Source organism: Lissotriton helveticus, chromosome 8, assembly GCF_964261635.1.
Source record: "Lissotriton helveticus chromosome 8, aLisHel1.1, whole genome shotgun sequence".
NCBI classification, from domain to species: domain Eukaryota; kingdom Metazoa; phylum Chordata; class Amphibia; order Caudata; family Salamandridae; genus Lissotriton; species Lissotriton helveticus.
The window spans coordinates 280,728,219-280,755,829 of record NC_136069.1 but is presented as its reverse complement, the minus strand read 5'-3'; the positions used below and the strand labels follow the sequence as shown (position 1 = coordinate 280,755,829).

Genomic DNA, 27,611 nt, shown 5'->3' with positions numbered 1-27,611 from the left:
ATGTTACCACAAAATGCAAGGGTGACTCCGGAGGCCCTAGTGTGTGAATGTAGGGGCCTTGATTGAGGGGGTGGTCTCCCCGGTGATAAGGGGGCCTGGAGGAACCGCTGCTGACGTCCGGCTGATGGCACGACTGCTGTAATCTGTTAGTGGCATGCACAGGGGTTGGTGAGGTATTCTACAAGGCAATGGAGATCCATAGGATGGAGGTCGCCCTGCTGGAGGCTGGCCCTGTGAGGAAGTGCACTGACCGTGGTAGCAGTGCTTCCATTCAGGAAGATTGTAGCTGAGACCCCAACCTGGTAGAGATCCAGCCGGCCTTGGAGCATTGCACTCAAGAGCCACAGCTACTTGGGAAGGATGGACTGGGGTGAGATGTAGGCCCTGTCACAGTAAGGGAGATCGAGGTACTTCTAAGGTCCTCTGTGGTGGATTAACTGGGAACACGGGGAACTATGGTCTGGAAGTTGCCCAGTGGACTGGAGGTGCTTGTAGTGCTGGTAGTGCTAGTGGGACTGTCTGTGCTCTTTCTGTCTCTGATCTGCCTAGGGTAAAGCGGGTCAGCGCTCAGGAACTGAAAACGCCAGGCAGTCCAAATTGCCCTTTGAATGCTGAGGATTGACTCGGGTGTCGGAATCTCCCTCTGAACATGCCTCTCCGGTCCAGGGGGCTGATGGCGGACCCCCCAAGAGCCAGACATACGGGCAATGTTCAAGGACCTCCAGCAGTTCCCCACAGCCATTGACAGTTAAATTGATTCTCTAACTCATAGGTTTGACCGCTTGAAACAAAAGGTCTCTGGCCATGATAAGCGGATTGGACAACTTGAGCAACGCACATCGGCAAAGGAGGATGAAAGCAACGCAACTAAAGAGAAATTGCTTAAAATGGAAAAAGTCCTTGAATTAATCCACAACAAAACCGAAGATTTGGAAGCTAGATTGAGACTGAATAATATCAGAATTATGGGAGTTCCTGAGTCCACTACAGTGGCACACGTAGAACACTATGTAGAGGAAAACCTTAGGGTTCTATTTGGGGCTGCACCATCTTCTGTCTGCATAGTGGAGTGCGCTCACAGGTCGCTGCGCCACCTGCCACCCCTGCTCGACCCATCATCGCAGACTCCTAAATTACAGGAACAATGTGCTCCAGATGGCATGAGATCAACAAACGGGAATAACATTCTTCTACCCTGACTTTACGATGACAGTGACTGATTGCATTAACACTGGATATGGTGCTGCTGCTGCTGGTCCCATTTGGGCTGAGTGCCATGTGATTGTGATTCTCCTAGGCAGCGTACTTTCTTAATGTTTTGTTGTTACAATGAAGGTGCTCCTCTGAATGGCCACTTGTGGTCTCTCGTTGCCTCTCTGTTCCAGCCACTTAGTCCTTCTTTCCTTGGCTGGGGTGTGCCGGGTGACTATTGCTCCCCCTTAGAGATGCCTCCCTTATTGTCTGTAATGTTAGCCTATGTTGGGTTCTGTTAGAGGGGTAGGCCAAAACTTAGCCGGTTTCACTGTAGTGGGAGCAGGGTGGGTCTTGTTGCGAAGGTTTGAAGACTTTGTTTTGTACTCTCTCCTCATCTGGTTAATACCTTCTTTCTCTTTCTACTGGCTGTCTGTTGTCACAACAGTACATGGAGGGGGAGTGTGCACTGAAGTCTGTTCATTTGAGGATCTCTTTTGGGCCTCTCTGCTATGACATCGCTGAAGGCTGTTACGTGAAACTTACGTGGCTTGAATCATGGGCGCTAGGCGAGGCTGGTGCTAACATATCTGCAGCGACATCGTGCAGATATATATGTTTCCTTCATGAATTACACTTGACGCAGTCTAGGGCGCGCTTACGGGCAGGATGAATTGAAGAGCAACACATGGCTTGTTTCTCAAACTGTGCTAGAAGAGTCGCTATTGTTATCAAAAAGGGATTGCCCTGGCGTACTCCAACAGCCCTATGCGATTTGCAGGGTTGTTATGTAATCATAGCTGGCACTCTGGAGGAGCACCCACTCCGGCTTGTATCTATTTACGGCCCCAGTATTGATGATCCTGTGTTTATCTCTGATACAAGGAGGCTTGTAGACACTCTGGGCCCGGGCACGGTCCTATGGGGGCTGGGACTTTAATGTGATCTTGGATCCCCAGTGGGACAGATCAGGCGAGACCCGCCACCTTCACCATAGAGTGGCGGAACAACTCATGTCCATTATAACGTACCACAGACTAATAGACACATTGAGCAGTAGACACGGAGATATGGAGGAGAGAATGTGTGTAACCTCTGCAAGGGCCGTCAGGCTAAGGATTGATTGCAGATTCCTGGGTCCCTGGGTCGTCTCATCTGGCGAGACCTTACTCAGACCACTCCCCTGTGCTCCTTGAGATGCGGTTACCTGAGTGCAGTGGTCAGATATTCATATGGCGGCTGCCTCCTGGGGCCCTTTCTAGATCAGGTGTTCAGGGAGGCTATTTGAGGGGCATTAGTGGAATACTTTGAGCTTAATTCTGGCACTGCAGACTCCTTTTCAATGCTATTGGATGCCTTTAAGGCACTGATGAGAGCAGAATGTATTGCCAAGCAGGTGGGTAACTTGCTATCAATGGTGCGGAAATTCGCAATATTGAATACTTTTCAAACTGCACTGCAGATCCTTTGTGCTGTGAATCGTACAGGCAACTGTACATGATTAATGTGGATAATAAAATCCTACCTAAACTGATTGCCTCGGGTTTCTTTCCCCTGCTCCCTTATAGCTCACCCAGATCAATCGGGATTTGTACCAGGCAGGTCCACCGTGTGCAATTTGCGTACCTTTTATTCAATTCCCCAAAAGATAGAACCTTCGCTGAGCGCAATTGCCATCTTTCTCAACGCCACAAAGGCGTTTAATTCCCTCGAATGGCCATATTTATTTTCACTACTGAACCGCCTAGGGCTAACTCAATGATTGGTCTTCTCTACTCCAAACTCACTGCACGCCTCCGAATCAATGAGTTGATCTCCCGTTCTTTTTTGATGTCGCGCGGAACGAGGCAGGGATACCCACTTCAGCCCATATTGTTTGTAGTGACTATAGAGCCTCTAGCTGCATGCCTCCTGCAGCACCATGCGCATCGAGGCCTGGCCTTTGTCCTCCATGCGGATGATGTCAATCTTTATATTAAGCATCCAGCTGTAAATATGGACCCGTTGATCAGGGAGTTCACTAGGCTTAGTGGACTCTCAGCAATGCCTCAGTTGGGCCAAGTCAGTCAGTTTCCCTGCTTACGTAGGCCACAGAGGAATTCCAATCTGTTAGATGGGCAAGTGAGCCAATCAAGTATCTGGGCATATGACTGAGCTGAAAGGTTGATGTTCTGTGGCAGACGAATTACGGTTGCCTGATGGAGTGGCGGGAGGGATGGGTGGCTCGATGGATGCGCGCCTCAATGGATGCCCCTCCCACTCTCTGTGGCATGGTGGTTGGCCATCACTAAGATAGTTATACTGACTAAGTTCCTCTACCTATTTATTAATTTGCCCCTCCCACTCACTCGTCAGTTACTACGTCGGCTTCATTCGAGCTTGGTGTCGTTGGCCTGAGCTGGGAAGCAACCTAGAATTGCCTGGGAAATTCTTACTCTTCCTTTTGAACAGGGTGAATTGCGTGCACCGGGCATGGAGGTTTATTATTATGGTGCGCAATCCCAATACCGCAGCATAGGCCACTGGCCACAGTGGACACGATTAGCTGCTCATTCTGGGCCTGGCATGAGCTGCACCTCCGTACCATTGCTTAAACATCCTGCATTGCCCTTTTCCCAGGATGAGTGGACATGCGAATGGCTACAGTGCCTTCAACCCACCACGATGGGAGTTGTATCCCAAGGGATCATTTGTTACTCTGCAGGAGGAGATGGGGAGGCCACTTTACTGGAACGATTTGCATATTATCAGTTGCGACCGGCGCTGCACGCCCGGTTTCCCACATTTCCAGCAGCACCTCCTACACTACAGACACTTGAGAGCTTCATAGGGAATCCATCCCCATGCAAGTTGATAACCAGATTATACACTGAAAAGCAGCGCACTGCCCCAGTGCGAGTACCAGTGGCGCAACAGGAATGGGAGGGTCTTGTGGGAGTTGATAGAACTGAAGAGCAGTGTAGTTTCTGTTGTGAGGGTATTGTCACCCAACTACAGACTGCACTTGATACATTTTAAAATCCCTCATAAACTTTACCGGACACCAGAACGGCTATTTAAACTAAGATTAATAGAAGAGGTGTATTGCGTCTGCTGCACAGACTCCTGTGCGAGTTTTCTCCATTTGGCCTGGGCATGCCCAGGCATAGAGCGGTAATGGAAATCAATCTTTGATACTATTGATGAGATTACGGGTCTGAAGATGGAGCGCACTCCTCTAATAGCGCTCCTGGGCAATGTTAAAGAAGTTCCCACGGAGCTGAGGAGGCTGGCCGCTCTTCTGCTATTGTTAGGCAAGAGACGGGTGGCGATGTGCTGGGGCCACTGGCTACTCCCCTGGCAGGAGGACTGGCTGAAGGACGCGGCGTACTGCCAAGACCAGCTAGAATTATATTGGAACTTGATGCCGAGTGGGTCGCGTCCCAGGAAAATTTGGGGTCCCTTGGACTACATGAGGCAGCTTGGGGCTGCGGGGACCGGGTGTCTCACCTTGTCACGACACGAAGAGGGAGCACTGTGGAGCAGATTTATTTTAATCTGCTGGTGCAGGGTCACCACTCTTGTCACAGGTTCTTATCAAGTAAGGAGGAATCGACACTGTAACGAAGTCAAACCATAGGTCATTTATTAAGCGTTCATGAATGGGTCTCCATCCGACAAGTACCATAGAGATACTGAAGGAGAGAGCACACTGAACGATGGTTACATGGGTCTTTACAGCAAAAAACACAAACCAGGAACACCCAGAGGTAAATGGAGCTCTGGGAAGAACACACAAATGATACAATCGGTAAGAATCAACAACATTGGTGTCTTGTGTAACTGTCTCATCCAGAAGCTGCACAACAAGATAGGCTATCTGAACAAACTTTACCTAAGGCACTATCATTGTTTAAAGAACCCAGTGCAGACATCAGCTGTTCTTTGTGCTGACTTTTGCATGTTTACGCAGCCTACAATGTGTCAATTTAGATTTGTTATGTTTATGCAGGTGTGGTGTCAAGGATAGAGCCAGGCTGAAACCAGGTCAGAGGTGAGCATGGATGAGGCACAGCTGAATTACAAAACGAAAGAATCAGATTTAAAATGTTCACAGCACTGCCCCCTCCTATATGAGTATTGCCTCTTAAAAGAGTATTAACTGGTTGAGGGATTAGACTGGGAAACTATTTAGACAGATGGGTCTAGATCTACTCCTGAGGGCACCGAAGCCATGTATTTACTCTGGGAGGGCGTCCTGTCTTTTTACCCCTTTCTCGCTCTTTCTTTCTATTTACCCCTCTCTTGCGGTACACTACATTCCTTCCTCCGATTGAGATGGGTTGCTGTACGTAACTGTTACCCACACGTATGCTGGGAAAACTGTATGCACTTGAAATTTTCTCATTGCCGTATTGTAACTTGTGATGAGCATATGATGGAAGGAAAATGCCAATCTGTACTTGATAATCTTCTATTGTTTCTATAAGAGTTGTGTGTATATTCTTGCTTAAGGAAAACAAAAAAAAAGTACCCAATCTTTAAAAAACTTTGAAAAAGAGCATCCTTAAAAAAGAAAATACTGACTTGTGTTTCACTGCCACTGACCAACTAGGATTCCCTGCATCGGTTCCCTTAGTTGTACAGTATACTGATGCCCAGACATTTAACCATAACATAGGTATTTTATAACCTAGAACCTCATGGTATATAATGTGCCTGATGTATCCCTGCCTTCAGCGGAAATAAGACAAACTACCTCCAGTTCATGTGTGAACCTGACAGAAGACTGAATTTATTAAAGGTTGACATAGTCTGGGTCTAGTTCTTTCAAAGGATTTCCCATGTACAACAGTATGTTGGCAGCATAGATTGATCTACTGTGTTTGGTGCCTTGGTGCAGTGTGCTCTGTCTTATTTGCCCAGACACTGGCTCCAGCACCAATGCAAATAACAAAGGTGAGAGGGCGCAACCTTGTTCTGTGCTCCTCTGCACCCTCCAGCTGTTTTATACATCCCAGCCTATTCTAGCTCTTGCAGTGGATTGTGAGCACAGTAGTGGAATGCATGCAACTTTGGTAGTCTATGATGGGAATATATTAATGAAACTCAAACACCTTCTCAATGTTCAGCAATGCTACTGTGCCATCCTGGAGGCCATTCATAATATGATATCACTTCTTTAGGTTGGGTAAGGTCATTCTGTGATAAACAAAGCAATTTTGTTCTGATGAATGCAAACTACGAGTAGTCTTATTTCCAGGATTTTACTCAGTATTTCATAATTGATGTTCATCATAGATAGTGGGCGGTAAGACACCCTGGCCCAATGCATCCCTGTCTGTTGTTTTGTTTTTAATTAATACAATTAGCCCTCTTGGGTGATCGGAAGAGGTTACCACCTGTATATCAGTTGTTGTGCACCTCTAAAAGTCATGAACGTCTTCATTAGCCACGTATAAAGCTGTAAGCAAGCCAACCACACAGGTGTTCTACTTGTTTCTAGAGACCTAATGACTCCCTTGATGTCCGCAGACATCAGTGGAGCTGTGGGAGCAAGGGGTACCTCAAACCTCTAAACACAACAACATTTACCAGAGTTCCCACATTTTACTGTATCGGAGATGGTTTAAATCCTCAATTTCATGAGGAAATGTGACCTCACGTTAGGGCACCTCCCAAAGCATCAAAATCAAAAAATAAAATTCTAAGTAAAATGAGCCCGCTCAATAACTGAGTTCTAGCTCAAATAAAAGTTAAATTATTACAGAATTCAAAAGTAAAGCTGTACAGTGTCGAGGCCATGAAGGACCTCAGTGATAATTATACAGAGAATGCAAAAATCAACAATTATTCCAAGTCCCAAGTGGGCAGCAAAATCGGGAGAGTAACAGACAGCTTCCCTAGTAGAATAGGAAAGCCTTCTGGCTCAACCCCAAAATTGAGAGTTTTTATACATTATGTTCACGTTTGAAATTGCAAAATCTGCAGACGCACTGTGGTGTGAGCAAATGTAACATTTCATCTGCAAATCAGAGCACATGAAGAAATAAACTTCATACTACCTTAACACCTAAGCACTATCCCACTACATGAATAATTATTCAGCACCCTCTATGCTAATGTCATCCGGAGACGCTAGAACTAAACTAGATGCATACAAAATAACGGGTCATATGAATGAATAGAATAGGTCACAGTGAACCAACGGAATGACCTTGAGAAATGTTACAAGTTGTAGCTGAAAGTTCATTGAGAGGGAAATGTTACAAGTTGTAGATGAAAGTTCTTCGAAAGAAGAATAACACTAACGGTGGAAATAAACTAGTTCATCTCAGCTTGATTGTGTGCTGTAGCGTATGCGAGGAGAGAAGTGGGCAAGGGGGAAAAGCATGAGTGACGGGTGACTTCCATCTTGGACACAATGGTGTATCTATCTAAACTGTGGCCTAGATAATATAGGTAATGAAAACACAATTCTACACATCATAGAACATTTGTTTTAAAAGCAACACTACTATATCAGTGTTGAACTTGAATGTAAAAAGAATTCTGCACATTGTTGATGCGCAAAAAATACAAATGCATAAAAATCTTGTATGGATCTTTCACACTTTTTGGGTTAGTGAGGGATAATGCTGGTTAATAGGCGTTGTGCCCAAACAACTCTGTGTGTTTCAGCGCATGGGAGCTCAAGTGAAGTTGTGAATCATATCCATCAAAAATATTCTTGATGTATTCCGATGTATTCAATGTTCTGTGCATGTTTAATTGTTAGCCCACTCCTTCCGTGCTGTCAGCGGGTGCCTTTCATTCTCCTGTTTCATCAAAGTACCAACCTTATCACCACTTGAATGGGTCCAAGCCTTATATTTGCAGTAGTTGTGGCAGCATAATCTGTCCTTCAGTGATGCCTATCTTTGCATGGCTCTAACAGTGCATGACAGGTGTGATCCTGTATCACCGTCTTCTCTTGATTTCTCATCTTATGCTTCTCAACTGTTAACCCTCTGTGCAATATAGGTCGGGGTCTGTATACGTTTTTATAAAAACCAAAACATTAAGGGGCCCATTATAATGTCGGGCGGATTGCCCCCGCCAGGCCGGCGGTAGCCACCGCCAGCCTGGCGGGGGCAATCCGCCCGACATCCACACTCGTTTTCCGCCGCTTTTCTGCCCCGGTCGCCTTGCGGCCTGGGCGGAAAAGGAATATTATAGTGGCGGTGTCTATCAGACACCGCCAGCCATATCATGATGGTTGTCTTTAGGTGCCTTCCCGCGGCGGCGATGCCGCCACGGAAAGGCATGCGGTCTTCATTCTGGGGGCCCCCTGCGGGCCCCCAGAGTGAAGTATAGGTGGGGGTGCACACAGGGGGTACCTGTGGTACCCCCCTCCATTTGCATTAACAAAGCGGCAGGCACCGCGCGGTGCCTGCTGCTTTGTTAATGCAAATGCTGAAATGTATTTTTAGCATTGTGGCGGGCGGTGCAGAGAGCACCGCCCACCACAATGCTAAAAATGCAGGATGTGCCCGCCACTGTGGCGGGCACATCCTAATACCCCCCACGGGACTCCCGCCCTTATGGCGGGCGGTCCCGAATTCCGACAGGATGGCGGGCGGACAAAGTCCGCCCGTCATCCTAATGACCCCCCAAATGTCTCCAATTCTGTCTTATTGTCACCTACTGAACCTGCGTTTTATGCAGAATAATTAGTGATTGTGTCCTATGTTGTGCTTCTTAAAGCCGTATCTTGAAGTTCTGTGGTCTCCAAGAGTGTGTGTAAAATCTTGGTCCAAATCATCAAAATCGGTATAGGCCAGTGATCAGACACCATCCTGCTCAAAGAGATTGTGTTAATTTTCAGGCCATTCATGTTTATGAAAGAGAGAAACCTACTGAATCTTGTGTGCAGGTCGTATACTAGTGTGTAATAAGAAAATTTCCCATCTTGGTGATGCGAGTCCCTCCAGGTATCTCTCTGATTACAGTGTTTACACCATTAACTTAAGTCCACAGCTGTAGTAGCACTTGTCGTTCTAGGCAGAGGTGGGCGAAACCTGTTCCATTCTGGGGCTACAACACAGTTAATGTTGTTGCTTGAATATGAATTTACGTTGAAAAAACAAAGTCAAGATGCGTTTGGCTAAACAGGAACAGATGGTTTAATTAAACACTTTGACCTGGAGCACAGTTACAGACGCAAGCCTGGGGACTGTCTCAAAGTACAAACAATCTGAACAGGGCTATTATAAATTTCTTTGGGTATCATTAAGTACTTCCTTCGATCCTTTTTCAGTAAAAGAATGCTGGCCTGGTCTGTGGAGGTCTAAATAAGGCCCCTGATAAATGCAGGTGCGCCTCGACCTTGCATGAACATAATGGGGGCCAGTGGGTAACGTGTTCCAGATGTTCGGCATGAGGGGTGCGTGATCACTGTGTGTGCTGTGTCTTGATTAGCTGTGTGTTCCTAACTTGATGTGGCATCTGACTTTATGGTGTTTTGGGAATGGGCGCACCCCGCTGGCCATGTATGCTTTATTGGGGCCCATCTCCCTGGACCATTGTGGAGAGACTGCGGTTATCGGTGGAATTGACCTGATTTTCCTTTTCATGCGTTTGTCTGCTGGCTCTGTGCCACCCCACCTGTGACCTGTTAATCAGTTACCTCAGGCCTCGGTCGCAGAGCCTGCCTGACCACATATTTCTGAGTCGGGGTTGATGGAGAGTTCATTACGGGTGAATTTATTAATAGTGATGTGATTTTGTTCCTATGTGCGAATGAATCATTATAAACATTGGCATTGATTCTATCTATGTTACCCGTGTCACCCACCCATATTGTTCCTTTGATGATAAATGGACCACTACTTTAAACATGAAAGGTACAAGTGAAACATTCGAGGTGGGGTGTAAATGCATATAAACATCAGTGTCCCCTCCTACACTACCCTTTGCGATCAAGTATCTCTCTTCAGGATTAGTCCTTCATCTTGTGCAAACAGAAAGAAACCTAGGCCTCACCCATGGTAACAGTTCTCTTGCATATTTGCAGAATACTTTGTATTCTGTATCTGTATCCAGCATTTTTAGAGTTTTTGACCCACATTAACTATCAAATGATTTTTCTGAAAAATGCTACATGGCCCACTCTATGCGTAGTGTTGTATTTTGTGTCGTTTGGTAGGTACAGCCATATTCTTAACATCTTGTTGATCAGTTGTGATCCGTGCCTCATTTACCTAGACTTTCTACTTTATTTATGATCTTTTCTGGACTCCATCTACATTACATAAAACAGGATAGCTGATATACCTTCGCGTTTGCTTTGTAAACAATACCAAGGTATTATGCAAGACATATTTTGTGTATCAGCAGACACCACTATAGCAGCAGGTTTTGCCAAATACCACAAAAATTGTAGCACAATCCCAGCGCAGGATGAGGGACTCCGAGGCTTTCTCAGGGAAATCAGTCCCCCTACTTTGTTCAGCAAGGATTGAGATAGCCTGGAGGCAGAAATAGAGGGAGATGAAAATGGAGGGGCAATCCAGGATCTCCAATCTGGAAGGGCCCTGGAACCTGATGGGTTTACAATCGAATAGTATAAAGCATATGACAAGTATGGTTTTATCACCTCTCCACTATATGTTCCTAGAGGCCAAAACAAACGGCATGCTTCAAAGAGACCTTCGCATGGCCGCGATTGTTGTTGTAGCCAAAACAGACAGACCACAGTTAAATGTGAGTCCTATAGAACTATACTGGCAAAGATATTGGTAAGTAAACTCAGAAAGATCAGATCCTCCTCATACACTCCAATTAGTCGGGCTTCAAACAAAGTAGAAGTGCGCTGCTTAGTTTGTGGCGTTTATTTGTTTGCTCAGATTATACCATACACCTACAGTAGTCGACTGCAGTGCAGTCACTGGAAGCAACCAAGGCATTTGACACATTGGAATGGAAATATATGTTTGCAACACTGGAAACTATGGGTTTTGGACATAATTATATGATATGGCGAAGGCTCCTTTACTGGGCGCCCCTTACTAGGTTTACAGGTATTGGGACACTATTGGATCCTTTTTGTTCTATGTAGAGGGACAAGACGGGAGTCTCTTCTGTATTTTCTCTAATGGGTTACCAAGCAATTTGGTGTAGTGTTGCCTATTGTTCAACTGTATCATAGTCGTGCATGTCCTTGATTACTATCCCCCCCCTTTTATCAGCTGGCTTTATGATTAGGGATGTGTCCTGTTTTAAATCTTGTAATAGCTGCATTCTGCTAGTGTAAAGTTCTAATGTGTGAATGATCTCTGTTCCTTTATGTGTGTTCAATCCCTCAATACTATTTTCTTTAAATGCAACTAATTCTGGATGGGCACTTGATGAGGGGGGGTGGGAGGTAGAATGTGGATGGTGAACTCATCCCCATGAAGGATTCACTCATGGTGATTGCTTTGTCAACAAATAATGTCTTTAACCGGAGTTTGCCAAAAAATTGTTGTAGTTCTGGTTGCAGTGTAAAGAAGTTTGTTCTCTCTAATACAAACAGTAATGTCCTTACTGAGAAGGGATACTTCTACAGATGTAAGGACGTGCTTAACCCCTTCGACGCTGATGACGAGCTGGGCTCGTCATGAGGTAGCCTCCTCGCACGCTCATGACGAGCCCAGCTCGTCACGTAAAGTGCGCTTTTAAAAAAGTCAGCGTACGAGCGGAATTCCGCCCGCACGCATGCGGTTAAATAGATTGGAGATTAGGTTGGACCTGTTCTCTTGTTCCTGGATTGGCTCACATATCAAAAGGGGGCAGGAGAAGACCAGCCAGTGAAGTCAATCATGGCGAATATGGTGGAGCATCAAGGTGAGGAGGAATAGTTGGGGTTGGGCCTAGGTGTACGTAGGCAACCATTACTGGAACAAAGAGCGAATTTCAAATTACTTTGCAATGTGCACAAAGCGTTGTATAAGATAGGCCCAGTAACCCTACAACCCAGATTGGAAATCTACACACTCACTCGACATCTGAGATCTCACCATCTTGCATTGGCCAATTCAACAAGGATAAAAAGAGTTAGAGCTGGGTACCCCTCATTTTCTCATCTAGTGGTTATTCAGTGAAACAAGCTACCTTTAGATCTGCTTCTTACAGAAGAACATTGCAAATTGAGGAAGAAATTAAAAACTTGGCTGTTTACAACACACACAGATATGGGGTTTCTCTGCCATGTAATGCCTTTACAAATGCCAGCTTAGTGTATCAGCGCTGTGATATCCTCCAAGGGATGAATGATGCACTTTACAAAAAACCAAAACCCCCTAAATAAGTAAATAAATAAATGTTTCTATGTCTGCCGCAAAGAAGCATTACTAATACTAATATAAGGATACTTGTGTACATAAAAGATGCCTTTTGTTTAAAAACATAAAATACAAATATTGGTTTTTTTTAATGCCTGAAAGCCTCCGCTGTAAATGTGTATTAGAAATACAGTTATTTTCTCTGAAACATCAGCTTGCTGGTGTGCGAAAATACAGATATTTCATCAAGAAATAATTTCTTTTCTTTTTTGATCAATAAGCTCAATTTTCCCAATCAGAAGCATGTCAGTTAAAAAAAAAAGTATTTGTGTCTTGAGATACCAGATTTTCATTTTATTAAACACACGGTTGTCTCTACATATCAGTTTGGCATTTTACCATCCCTTTGCATGTACTACTGTCACAACAGAACAGAATGTGCCGTTTGTGCCCATTTAGCATCATCATTAAATTTCAGGGATGTCAATCATGTGGAAGGAATTTTCTGCCCCAGTATGCCATGGATAGGCCAAACGATGTCAAGAATGGCAACCATAAATCAAGCATTGGCACCATAGTGCCAGTACCATCATTATGTAATAGGTAGCCAGAAGTATGTCAAGGATGCTCTTCACAATGCCGGGAGTAGGTGGAATGCTGTCAAAATGGCCACAATATGTCAAGTAAAGACCACTGTGATGCCAAAGATAGTGAGATTGAGGCTGAGAGCATCAGAGTTAGTCACAGATGGGGCACCATTTTCCAGTCACCTAGCCAGAACATTGGAAAGAATCGCAGCAGAATGACAAAAATTGGCCCTTAATATGCCATGAATCGCCAGTAGTTTGTCAAGCATGACTACTGTTGTGCCAAGCATAGCTAAAATGTCACCAAGAATGCCTGCAGTATGTTACGAATTGGCCACTAATATACCATGGTAGACAAATGTTGCACAGAATGTTACACACCGCTGGGTCACAGTGTGCCTTCAGTGCCCTGAGAGTGCCAGGACCCCAACTAATCCCCATTCTCAAAGCTCAAACTCATCACATATACCCCCCAAAATTCACTTGTACCCAGTCACAAGCGCAGACGTACATGGCGTGATTATGGGATGCCATTGGCCGATCAAGGGCTGGTGCTTGCACTGCACCTTGCTCAGATAAATCTCCAGGCTTTTTTGTGTGCATTGCATATATGAGGAGTGGTATGGATCAACCCAGACGTGAGTTAGTCATGATATGACTGATGGCTTGAAACAATATGCTAAACTAATGGCTTCCTTCAATAGAGTCTGTAAAGTGATAATGCTTTGTCATCCATGTCCTGTTTGGCCAGTGCTGTTTTGTTTATGCAGTGCTTATGTTATGGACCTGCAGACTGTAAGTTCTCAACACAAATAATTATGCCAAGTGTGGCGGTGATCATTCAATGCGTTGCTACAGACATTGTCTCCTCGGTGGCACAGGGAAGGATGGTATACCTGGTGACTATGAATCAGCCTATGAAGATATGCACCACTTGCATGATCTGAAAGCCTGCTTTTTAAATTATAATGTGTACATCTATTTTGTTCTTGAATGAGAATCATTCAAAAAAGTATATATTCATGTTAATAGTAACAGAATTAATTTGTGGATTGGTCAATTTGTGGATAACAGTGGATTTAGAAAATTGCCTTCTGTGCGCAAAACATCTATGCAACCTAAGTGCCAGTTTATTTCAGATGTTTTCCAGGCATGTTGAAGAGTATCTCAGAGTTAGTCTGGATCTCTGTCGCCTTTGCACAAGCATTTCCTCCGCGGTCAATTGGGTAAGAACTTCACAGATTCCCAATGCATTCTCAAATTGCAGTTGAATAAATCCAGAGGGTGCAAAAGGCGTGTAAGCCATTTCAAAATGTCCGCCTTGGTATATGTTTGTTTATGCGGCTAAATAAATGTAGACTACCTCTGAGGTATTCTGTGCGTCTCCACAAATGCCGTCCACAAGTACACACAGCCAGTGTTGTCATAATGATAACTAAATCCCATTAGATATCTAAGCATGCAGTGATCCCGCTGAAAATGCAGTTCTCATACTTGCATGAATAGATATTTCAACTTTTACTGTCTGAATTTCTGATGGCTGAGTAAACAAATGTTCTTTGTGTTTATTCAACACAGGTGAAAGTAGCCTTTTGTACATTGTGAAGAATAAGTGGTGGAAGTACCTTCTTCTGGGGATAGTGGATGTAGAAGCAAACTACGCTCTTGTAAAAGCTTACCAGTTCACCTCAATAACAAGTGTCCAGGTAAGAAGCCATCCAGTTTACTACCCATCATGTGAAATATTTAACATAACACTGGCTTGTGAAAAGACCAAAGAGGAGATCACTGGCAAGTGAAGCCATCCATTGATCACATTAGATTGAGTCAATTTCTTTGTATATGTCTGCTGGTGTGTCAGTCTTACAATGGCAGACGTTTCTCATACACAAATATCCCTTACTAACATTTCGATGTGTAATTTACTAATATCTGTTATATTGTTAATGTCTGCTCTGCCACCCCCAACACTTAAACTTGTATGTAACTCTCCAAGACGTTTAATTGTTCTAGCCGTAAATAACTGGTTTCCGTGTAAAATGTTTCTGCAAATAGATCCATTTTCTGTATCCTCTTCTGTCCCATGACCATATGTGTTTGTTAGATCTTTCACTCGGGTGCCCATGTGGAGAATTCTGTTTGAAAGCGACCGCATGTGTTGAACTAGGTTAAGTCTGTTAGGAAAGATGAGTGTCCTTCAAGTGGAGGTGCTCAGCAAGTGCACCAATGAAAGATGTGGCAAGTGTTGATGGTTCATTTAATGAAAAGGTATTCAGAGAGTTTGCAATTAGGCTATGCAAAATATGAAGATACTGAAGCTTGCTGACACAACACAACCCCACCTGTTCTTACATTGTGCGTATATTCTTATAGTTGGCAATTAGGGGTTGCTGAAGCACAACGATGAATCAGTAAACCAATTCTCATTGTTAGCAAGGATGTGTACTGAGTTATTTTGCTAAGATCATGGATGTTAGCAGCATTTGTGATGATCAGTTTGATGTTGATGAGAGTCCCTAGAGGGTTAGTGGTAACATCTTTGTAGTCTTGTGGAGCAGGATTTTGTTTCTGAGAGACTTGTTAGACGTCATCCCCTTCCACACGTGATGGGATTCAAATTCTTTGGCCTGAAAATTTGGCCTCTATGCCAAAACTGCTTGGTTATTAAAACACTATCCGATGCACGTGGAGATTGTAGGGTGCCTGCAACGTTTAGTGCTCTCAGTACTTACTTTTTACTTTTTAAAGGTCACAATTTAATTACTTAATACTTGTGTTCCTAATCCTCATAATATTGTGGTTGGTTGCTCCATGATCTTGACAGAGTTATAGGTGTTAATTTTATAAAGTGTACAAACATAAAAATATATAAGTTAAAATATTTACAAGATATTAACATAAATAAATATATTATTTATACATAAATAAAAATAAATAAAATGGACTTAACAAATACTTTTTATTAAAAGATTACAAAATGTATACAATAACAACACGAGGGGCGGAACAATAAACCTAATATAGGTGGACAAGGAGACAGCGCAAAGGGTTGTTAACCTAGAGCTAAACATTAATATGTCTGTGTAATGTGACAGTTTTTTTTCTAGTTTTATGAAGCGGGAACTCGACCTGAAGGTTTTGGAGCACTATACCTGAGCAACAGTTACATTACACAAGGAGACATTAATTTTTGGTGTGCATATGTACTAAAGTTAATATAATGTACTGTATAATCATTAAAATTAAATATTCTTACCATAATGTTTTTTACTATATTGTGGCCATTTGTATGTGCAGTCAAAAATATCGGCAACAAAGTATAAATAAAGAGTCAAAATTTTTGTTCTTGATATTTTTAGGGTGTTAATTTTGTCTGTGATATTTCATCAGAGAACCGAGTGAAGGGGTCTTGGAGGATGGCAAGCATCATGAGATTCCAACTACTTTGAGCATGTAGAAAGTTTACACCTGCCAACAACTGGTCAGAAAAGATTTTAGAAGATGTCTGGGTTTATCGTATGGCCACGTGCCATGCCATTTTCACAAAAACCCACAGATCTCATTAGTGCCCCGTGGCCCCTAATCCCAAAAAGGAAAAAGTCTAAAAAATGATGTTCTTGTTGGCAGTCTGAATCTCAGTAATAATGTTGTGCATTTTAATTTGGAATTGATAACCATTGTCAGAAAAAAAGCACAACCCTTTCATGGATACGCTGGTAAAGAGATGGCCAATCTACCTACTCATATGTGAGACCCCTAGAAGTTGAAGAAACCTGAAACTTCTTTGGGTCCTGAGGCAGTCAGTGGTTATTGGGCAGTTTAGTGCTGTTTACCATTCATGTCCCAGAACCATAATACTATTTTACTCCAATCGGATCACCAGGTTACTGCTGCCTTTGGGGATCTTGGATGTTTGGTAGTGAGGACATGCAATCAAGACTTACTTCAATAGGTATCTGGGCTACAAACACAGACAAGGTGTGATAGTAAACAACAATCAATAGCGCCAGTATTCAGTCCGTGCTAGAGCTTCAAAGAAGATTAGAACTTTTATTTACAAGTAAGTAAATATAACAATAGTGATCCACTGAGAGCACTGGGCTCTCTCACAAACGTGCGCTCCTGCAGGGCACCCTTAGCACTATGTGATTAAACTGGCCAAAGTGAAGACATTTAACCTAAAATGTCTGATTTACTGCATGTGCTGCAGACAGCACAGCGTGGAAACCTGGAGAGACCACCACTGAGCTGTGCTGGCGGCAGCTCATGCACTAACTCAGTCTAATTCCAATTTACAGATACACTCTTCACACTATGTAGTCACATTAATACAAACACGGAACTGTGTCCTGTGTGTGCATGAGTGCACACATTCATGATACGACCCACAACGCCCCAGAGTCTACTCTGGCTTAGATCAGATACCCAAATGTTTTTATACCTCTTAAACCCTTGGTGCTAGATTTCAGATAGCATCATACTTAGGCTGTTATCCTATAGGGCTATATCTAGTTCGAATCTGAGGTCTTCAGTGCTCAGAGGGTCTTGGTTTCTTATCAATATTTATTTCCACAAGAGACTCAGACTTATTCAACAGGTAATAATGTGGTGATTTTGGGCCTAGTCTCTCCATTTATCTAACCTGCAACTGAGTCTGTATAAGCTCACTGGTGATATTCTGTCACAAAAAAGTAAAAGTATTAACAGTAAAATCCCAAAAGTCCACCACTAAAACGCCAAGGAGCCCACACTAATAAAGCCACTGGTGTCCTACAATGTCTTCTTGAGTTACGGTACAGCAGGAACTCGGGAATGGTCCGGCCACTGTTCTGTTCAAACATGGTTCAGTTCACTGAAGCCCCAAAACTAGTTTAGAACCAGACTGTTTTTATCTCATTCTGTGCATCTAAAGTTTAGATGTCCATAACTTTGAATCTGCCAGTGATGGGCGAACATTTATGGTTTGTAAGAAGCCACAGCACCAAATGGTTTTACTGCAATCCACTGGGAACTACATTTGAAGGTTGTGATCGCATTCATGACTGAAAATGTCCATATCTCAAGAATGGTTTTGGTTTAAAATGGTTAAACCAAATCCATCATCAGAACAGCCTCCACAACGTAACATATCCAAACCTCTTAGGTTACAAATGTCCCTGGTTGGTTAAAGACCCAGATGTTGTGAATCTTACTCTTTCTTCTCGTGGTCAGCTGAGCTGGAGATCACATGGCTTCTCTGCAACCTCCGCTGTTCAGATATGTTTCACAAAGATTTTTCAGTCACCTGGACTTTTTGAGAGTCTACTTTCATTTGGACTTCTGCTCCTAGCTAACTCCTTATTTCGGTAGGTAATCTGTGTCACTTCTTGATTTACATCAGGCAAACTTTTAAGTAGCTTCCCAGACTTAGGAGAAGTATTGGGGGAGAGCAGAAACACAGCATATGTACAGGTCCTGTTGATATGATTGCCCATCGTTTTTTACAACACTTTTTAATAATTTTAAATAGCATCAGCATGCAGCATATTATTAATCAAACTTTCACATGGTATTTTATCACAAGCTTTCATTATTTGTTGTCACTCAGGTACCTGCTTCTTGAGGGTAAATCCCCCAAATGTTATATTTTTGTGCACATCCCCGTAATTTGCATACATTCATTTCTGCCTTTGAACACCAGTCCATCCCTTAAGCCTATTCCTGTAAAGAGGGAGCTTTATTGAACTGTCAGCCACAAGCAATATCCTGATTTGCGATAAGCAGACTCATTGCCACCAGGAGTCTAGTGGTCACCTCCACTCATCCATTGGTCCCAGAAGTGCAATCTTTGGGTGAGGCATGACTTGGTCTAATCACCATCCTAGGCCGGGTGGGATATACACATGACCAGTACTGCTTTATGATCGGACTTTACCCATACCATGTGATAGAAGATACCCATCTCATTGATGCATCTAAAGCAACAAGATTCAAGACCTCTATTGATTCTGCTCCATCTAGTTGGGCTCTAATATATGTAATGTTGGCATTTAGGCTGGATAAGTATTAACTTCATGGACACCTCCAAGTCGGGGGGGCATCTTTGATTCCTGCCCATCGCAGGTGTGCAGAACCTTTTGTGTGTTCCAACAGTCTACAAAACACTTCCTTAAGCAGGTAGTATTAGTCCTTCTCTGATGGCAAAGGAGGGAGACCAGAAGCAACCAGAGATCTGTCTATTTCAGATGATCAGATGGTCCTTTAATCGTCTTTTCCCCCCATTTTCTGACACACCCTATGTTATCCCTGTTGCAGAGACAATTTGATTGTTGATTGAAGTTAAATCTTCTTTATTGAATGGCAAGTAGTCATGACAGCCACTTGGCCAAACATCGTTCAATAGATGCCACGAGTTCTAACCAATGCATTGTTAGGTAGAAGAAGAGTACCTAAAGGGCCCTAATTCCACATTCTGTCCCAGGTCTATCAGAACCCATGTCCAGGCCAGACATAGGTATAAAAATCCCCTTATAACTCTAAATTCTTTGGGTAAACTACCTACTCTTTCTAATTTTTCTTTCCCTTAAAACCGCATGAAATTACTTCTTAACTATCAGGAGCCTGATGATGACTGAAACATTTCTGTCTACCCTGTTCTCCATCTCTCCCTCTACCACTAATCACCACCCACCCTCATCCTCAACCGCTTATCCGGCATACTGATTAACGCAAGATCAGTGACCCTTTCTTCACTGAAAAATGGCTAAGGGATGATGTAGAGCCACTCTTCATAATGCAATCCAAAGTATCTTCCAAATCATCATAAGAAAGAAACCTGCTAACAAGACCAACAAAGCAGTAGTGCTCATCTTCCAGAACTCCTTACCCACCTGCAGACTTTGAGCAATTTTCATCATAAGAATGCAAACATTTACTTGACAGAAGCTCACTTTCTCCATCATACTTCTTGTCATTTTTGCTGACTAACCCAGTCTTTTAGGACACCTATTTCAATGCCATTGCTGACATCACGATTATCCACAACAACCTCTGCACTTTTGGTACCCTAAACATTTGGTTCAACAAACTAGACTGGCCTCAGATCTGATGATACCTTTTAACCTGAGAAGCTCTGAACTTTCTTCAACTGATTGTGATCATTTGCGTAGGACAGACTCATCCTCCTCCGTGTGATTTTTGCCATTACAAATGCTTCACTGTGATGAAATCAGATCATCACCTCGAACAACCGCCACAATATCCACTTTGATATCACTCTCCCCTCTGCTTATACTATATAACTTTCAGCACTCGACAGATCATGAAAGAAGCCTGACTGCATCACTCTCCAATTACAATTAGCAGATCCATTATGAGTCAACCACACAATAAAAGCGGTCGTTGTACTGTACATACTTAAGTACATTGAAAATCTTACCACCTTTGAACTAAATATACACACATGCACAACCACACATATCAGCCCTGCAATATACTGGCTGCCTATGGTCACATGTAGCTCTCAAGACTCTGCATCACCCACCAGGCCATTCACTGTAAGAATAAGGACAATCCATGACAAATTTGAACTCAAGCGAGCAGTGAATACCTGGCTCTTGCTGCACATATGATTATGATGGTGCATATCTGCAAGTTCGACTCAGTCTATGAGATTACAATAATGTGATTTGACCACGCCTCTGAATGTCCTACATGATACCTAATGAAATTCATGTAAACCCGACAAGAAGCCTGCAGCCTACTAATCAAACCAAGCCAGCAGTAAGATGGTAAGTGTTTGGAAATGCAAGTCTTGATCTCTTTAATAACCCTGGGCGAAGCACTACGTTACGCTCGCGTAGTTTGCGAAGTTTGCGCTACTTCGCGAATTGCACTTAGCACAGTGCAAACACACGTAGCGTAGTGCAGCGGTCATTTTTTGCTTGCTCGCAGTCCTCAACGTCAAGTTGGCGACTGCGAGCGAGCAAAATGACATCCCGGCGAGACATTTTCCTCATTCGTGACCAGCAACATCAATTTGCCGATCGTGAGCGTGGAAAATAAACCTCCTGTCGAGATTCTCAACGCGGGGAGGTCAGGTTTCACATTGCGAGTGGTCGCCTATGCTCACGACCGCTCGCGATGAGAAACTACAAGTCCGCGTTGAGAAAGCTGCAGCTCGAGTAGAAATCTACTCGAGCGGCAGAAAACGACCGATTGCACTGTGCAAGATGCGGTTTGCACTGTGCAATCAGTGCGAACAGCATTTTGCACAGTGCACTACGCAGTTCGCGTAGCTACGTGCAGCTCGCGTAGTGCGAAGTGCACTTCACGCAGCTACGAGTAGCGCTACTACGCAAACTACGCCCAGAGTTACTCTTAAATCTCTCTGCTTCACTCTATAATTAAGCCCAACTACACGATTGCTACAATGATTGCAGCACACCTTCAAGCTTGACGTGTAACACCTGATGTTTCTCACACAGACTTCACAAAACCAAACCTGCATAACAAATAGGGTTGCCTTTTAGCTGATGACCAAGACGTGCTTTGGAGCCTTATCAGGGATATGAAGAGCTACACAAATCCTATAATTCAATATTGCCGGGTTCTGGAGAAGTGTTTCTTCCTGCAGCCATCCAACTATGTTTGGGCTCTGAAGCTAAGAATCCGAAGTCAGACTAGTATGGACTGGTCAAGGTTGTTTTGTTGATTCCAGGCCAGTCAGACCTCTCCATATGTTCCCATTACCTTGCTTACAAGTAGCAATACAAGAAGCTGGCAATGTTTCATTAGAGCTGGGGAAGCCTAATCTGACAAAGGTTATTTGCTTTGCAATCTTCTCCCTATCCACCAGCTACAACTAGTTACAAAGAGGGGGGGGCCTGAGAAGCACCATGAGCAGGTTAGCAAGTCCGCAATGGACTAATGCAGCCTACGGAAGGAGGTCACGATCTTGTCCATCAAACACCTGGTTTCAAACTGATGTCAACATTTGCCTCGTACAAGTAAACCACACACGTTCTGAGCTTACATACAAGAGACCCCAGTCAGGGAATTGCATGAGTATATCATGAGGATTATTTTAAAACATTTCAAATGCTTCTATAAGCTTCACACCACATTTCTGTTAATACCACTAGTGCCAGCTCTCTGGGATAGAGAAGGACCATTTGAGTATTGTTTTATGGGATGCAGAAAGTCGAAATGTTAAAAGATTGATTGAATAAATCTTTTTTACATGCAGCAAATGAGAGAGGTGCTGAGACTCAACCATAGGGCCCCTCTGTGGTTATACCTGTTGAGGCTGTAGTATGTGTAGTGGCTGTATGAATTCAGTGCAATACTGTTCGTTGAAAAATTGTAAAGAGTTTAACAAAAGGATGATTAATACTCCCAGCTTTGAAAATTGGCTGCAATAACAGATGTACAAAGGCAATGCACTGAGACTGTGTTTTAAGAATCACATATTTCTAAATCAGATTATGCGGGCATTACACTGGATGCCCTGTTCTCTTTAAAGGTGTTCAACTTGAATGGTGATGCCCAGCCACACAGTGATGTGGCCTAGAAAGGATTACTCTAGAACACATTGCTATTAATGTATCAGACTAGAAAAAATAGTTTTATTACAAAAAAATGTTAATTTTTCATCCTTTCTGTCATGAGAATGGAATGAAGTCTCTCAGTGACACTGAGTTGTCAGCTTGCATAGGGGACCTAGCCTACTAGTTCTTTTTTAATCGGCTCACCAAGGATCATATATGGCTAGCTTTACTAGCGGGCACCATGGCACTACGACACAACTGTTCCAGTTTTGGACTTACCTTTTACAAAATACTGTTTTCAGGTGAAGAAGTTTGATCGATTGAACTGAACCAGAATTACCAATTACGTAACTGACTGATTTGTTACATGAAACCAGAGGGCAGGAAAAAGGGTACTCTGATAACAGAGCAAGTTGGTAACCCTGGTCTGGTCCAGACTTTGTGAGTCAGAGCAAGCATATATTTATTTGTCCTTTTTGAAACACTGTTTACTGCTCAAAGGTGGTCACAATATTTATCACTCCTTTAGCGAATGATACGTCATGCATGTGACGTTTTTAAAGACTCTGTAAAGGCATGAATAATAACACCAAAAATTGACAGAATATTTAAGGTTGCACCATCTGATCCTATATTCATTAGAGGACAATTAACCCCAGACTCCGGGGTAGTGGCTAATGCAAGGAAAAGGGCAAACTCCCAAACAACTGGGGACGCACCTCCACCAGAAAAAGAGTAAAAATCTATTGATGCCTCCGGAAACAGGATGTGTGATTCATTCAGCATTTGTTGCTGCAGCTCTTTTCACCCTAAGTGGGATGGGTAGGCCCAGACATGAGTCACTTGCTCGCTGTGCCATTGGGTTCAAGCTAGCCTGGCTGATGAGGGGTGTTTCCCCGAAACCAGCTCCAGGATGCTTGTTTACCGTCCAGGGAGGACCCACCTTGGCAGTTGGTACTGGACTGTTCCCATGAGGAGCAGGGTCACAACTTATTTACATAGGGCTAGGTCCAAACTGGGGTGGCATAATGAGCAAAAGAACAATGAATTTAACCCAGATCCCTTGACTGGTGGTGAATGTTTGATTCATTCAGCATTCCGTCCATCATTTGGTGCTGCAGTACACTCTGGAAAAAGGATAGCAGCACAGTCTGCTAATCATTGGCGTATTCCCATCAGCCAAGCTCTTCTGGCTTCTAACGACATGGCTCATTGGGCTGAAATGGAGGGGCTCCTCCAACATCTCCCAGGGGGTTGTGAACTAGTCAATGAGGGAAAGTTAATCCCCAATAACTCCATAAAAAGTGCACTAGCCTCTGTGGACACTGCAGCTAGAGCCATAAACACCAGCCTTTTTTTACATAGACATGCTTGGCTCCATGTCTCCGGATTTAAACCTGAAGTGCAGCAGGCAATTCTTAATCTCCCCTTTAACAAAGAGCACCTCTTTGGCCTTCAGGTAGGCACAGCTCTTGAAAAAATGAAAAAGGACACTGATGTGGCAAAATCAGTTAGGGCCTACAAACTCCCACCTACTGTGGATCCTTTTGTCAGCCCAATTTCAAACAGGGTTCTAGGTCTGACTCCACAGACACCACAGGGTCCTCAAAGCCCGCGGTCGCGTAAATAGTACCCGGACCGCAAAAACAAATGCCAACAAGGACTTCCTCACCATTCCCCTCCCCAACCATCTGTCAGGGGACGTCTTAAAAAATGTTAACCAGCATGGAAATTCATCAACCAGACTGATGATCATATCAAAACACTTTCACATGGTCACTCTTCAGGAAGTGATACCACTATTACGAAAAAGGTGACTACATGCCCACTTTAGTCCCAGGGGACACCTCCTTACATATACCCATCCATCCCTTACACCGAAAATACTAACAGTTTGTCTTCCAATGAAAACATCATCAATTCAAAGTCCTTCCCTTTGGAGTCACCACCGCACCACGGGTATTCACAAAATGCCTAGCAGTAGTGACAGCACATCTTCGCAGGCAAAACATCCATGTGTTTCCCTATTTGGACTATTGGCTAATAAAAGCAAACCGCATACACAGTAGACACTCACCCTACTAAAACAACAAGGGTTTACCATCCATCTGCAAAAATTGCACCTACAACCATCTTTAATACAACCGTAATTATGAGCTGTTCTCAACTCACACTTGGGGTTAGCATACCCAATTGCAGACAGGATACAAAACATTGTGACACCAATCCACATTTTTTTTTTTTTTTTTAGCTAAATGGTTTACTTTAATAAAACCTTAGGTTACCTGTAAAATAAAAAAAAGTTGTACAATATGATGTCCATTTCTCAGTAAAAATAAGCTACTGGCTTTGAAGTGCACAAGCTATTTTCAAGGGGCCTTGTTTGTGAAAGGAATGTCCCAAATTGGAGGGAAATACAAGGAAAATAAAGCCTAGCACAGTACAGAAGTGAAACTACCAATCCAACTTAACAGAAGTTCTGCCATGTACTGCGCAAGTTACAGTGGACATGAGCACCTTTACTGACCAAGAGATCAATTTATGTTTACTTCTTAGCAAACATGGCTGTGCTGCTGGAGATTTCACTGTAAAGAATTGGGTTAATTGTAAGAGGAATGACAAACACAGCTTGAAGATCAAATGAGAACAGGATTGCATAATTAGAACCGAACAGGTTCTGACAATGCATCCAAAGCGGGAGATCACAGTATTAAATATGGAGACTTCCCATGTATCCATCACCGTCATCTGGAAACGGGAAAATCCACTGTCAGTCAGGTAAGACCTATAACTTTTTGGAATTTCTGAAACTAGAATGAGCCAAACACACAAGACAAAAAAAATATACAGTGTGAACGAATTACAGTTAAGATTCTTTCAGTCCTCTTTCCATTCGGAGTCCATCTTCTTTCTATTCCAAGTTAATAAACCATACCAAAGACAATATTTAAACTGGTGAGGCATGTATAAATATTTTTGGTACTAATGTGGCAAAACCTCAACACTTCTCTAGTCACGGCCTGTGGACTTTTAGTACAGCTACCAAGTTAATGCATGACCTCCTCTGGTGACGATTCAGATAGGAGTTACAAGAATTATTACGGTACATAAAACACAGCTGTAGCCAGGCTTTATTCCTTTTTTACGTCATCCTCTAGAGCAGGCTCGGTTGGCGGCTCTTCCACCGTTACACTAGTGCTCTCTGACCCAGTGTTACTTTCACTGGTCCCTTCGTCCAAGGTGCTGTCTACTGCTTCCTGCCCACTTTCTTTGTCCTCTGGAATAGAGGCTTCCTCTTCACCATTCTGGTGGCTTTCAACGGATTCTTCTGGGAGGCGAGGTGGTGGTGGCGGTGGAGGAGGAGGTTGCACTGTTGCGGGTGGTTCATCAGTCTCCATGGGCAAGCTCTCCTCCTTAGCTTCCTCTTTTTTTCCCTCTGCCTTTGCAGCTGCGGCAGCTGCTGCTGCGGCCTCCCCTTCTGCAGCAGCTGCCGCAGCAGCAGCAGCCGCCGCAGCAGCAGCAATATTGTTTCGCTCTGCTTGCTCAGCGGCTTCCTTCTCTTTTTCTTCCTGACGTTTCCGGGCCTGTTCTTTAGCTTGAGCAATTTCTGCCGCAATTTTCTCCATATCCACTTCAACCTTCAAAGCACACAGCCGCTTCAGCTCATTGTTGAAGGAGTCGTGCTTTCTAAAAACTTCCTTTTCTTCTCCTGGTGGCGTTCTTCTATCTGCAGCAGCTCAGCTTCCAGCTTTCTCTGATGAACCATGAGGGACTGAACCTGACGTTTAAGGACTTGCATTCTAGCTGTGGTGACGACAGAACGGACATCAGGCACAACACTTTCACTCAGGATCTCACTGATAAGACGGTGGTTGCGTTGAAAAACCCATCATCAAAATCATCGGGGTCTTCTGCGGGTTGAATGCTCATGTACGGCTCGCCCTTCTCCATGCGGGACTGCCTCTGTCTACTTTCTTCCTCCAGTGCAGCCTCAGCTCTGCTTTTTGCATTTATATAGGTGAGATAAGCAGGAGAATTATGGTAGGTCTTCATTGATTCATTGTACTCTTTTCAGCTTCATATTCATTCAAGTACTCTTGCTTTTCCTCATCGGTAAGGTCTCGCCACATCCCGCCAATGATCTTTCCAATCTCCCACAGCTTCAGGTCAGGGTTGGATGCCTTCACCTGGTCCCAGACCTTTCTGCTGTACCTCATGTAGGGCATCAATGGCTTATCTGGCGGCTTAGGTGGTTTTGGAATGGTTATGCCAGAGGGCGCCGTAGCCCGGCTGTTGCTGCCTGCGTTCCCGCCCAGCCTGTAGTTGTTGTAGGCCAGATGGCTGTGTGGATTGTATCCCACAAACCCTGGTGTGCTTGGAACTTGTGCTGCAGGAGCCGGAACCGGCGCTGGGGCATACGAGAGTCTCTTAGACATGTTGACAGACTCCTTAAACGTTGGTCCTCAGTTATAGTGTCCCTCACGGTGTACCCCTCCTACACGGCGGCCTTTCTTCCCGTGTCACCCCTTTGTTCCTCTACGGTTCTCACCAATCCACACCTTTAAACGGGAACCCGATTCCCAGTCCGACTATTCATATTTACTTTTGGGCATGATGGCATTTTGCAACTCAATAGTCCCACATGCCCGGTTACATATGAGACCGCTGCAAGAATGCCTCTCATGTGAATGGACACAGTCACTGGGTCAACTACACGATCTAGTGGTAGAGTGATCATACACATAACTCTCTGCAGTGGTGGAATCCACAAAACCTGTCCAAAGGGCGGCCGTTTCTATACCCAGTTCCCCAAGTCATTCTCACTGCGGATACTTCCCCGCTGGGTTAGGAAGTTCACCTTCAAAATCTTACAATTCACGGTATATAGAACTCCAAACATAGGGGTCTCCATATCAATTACCTAGATCTTCAACCGGTTCACCTAGCATTGAAAGTGTTTCTACCACACAAAGTTGCCCTAGTCCGAATAGATGATGTACCATCTAAAAAAAGTAGGGGGCAGG

At 43.8% G+C, this 27,611-nt stretch overlaps 1 protein-coding gene and 1 pseudogene across 3 annotated transcripts in view; one reads left to right on the top strand and one right to left on the bottom strand.

Moving 5' to 3' along the window:
• The window catches only part of SLC35F2 (solute carrier family 35 member F2), a 305,693-nt gene that overhangs the window by 200,348 nt on the left and 77,734 nt on the right, over positions 1-27,611 (top strand). For all 3 annotated transcript variants that reach the window (XM_078657041.1, XM_078657042.1, XM_078657043.1), the window contains exon 3: positions 14,639-14,766. In XM_078657041.1, coding sequence (XP_078513167.1) covers positions 14,639-14,766 — 128 coding nt within the window. The remainder of the gene's footprint in view (positions 1-14,638; positions 14,767-27,611) is intronic.
• On the bottom strand, positions 25,719-27,127 carry LOC144771602 (SWI/SNF-related matrix-associated actin-dependent regulator of chromatin subfamily E member 1 pseudogene; annotated as a pseudogene).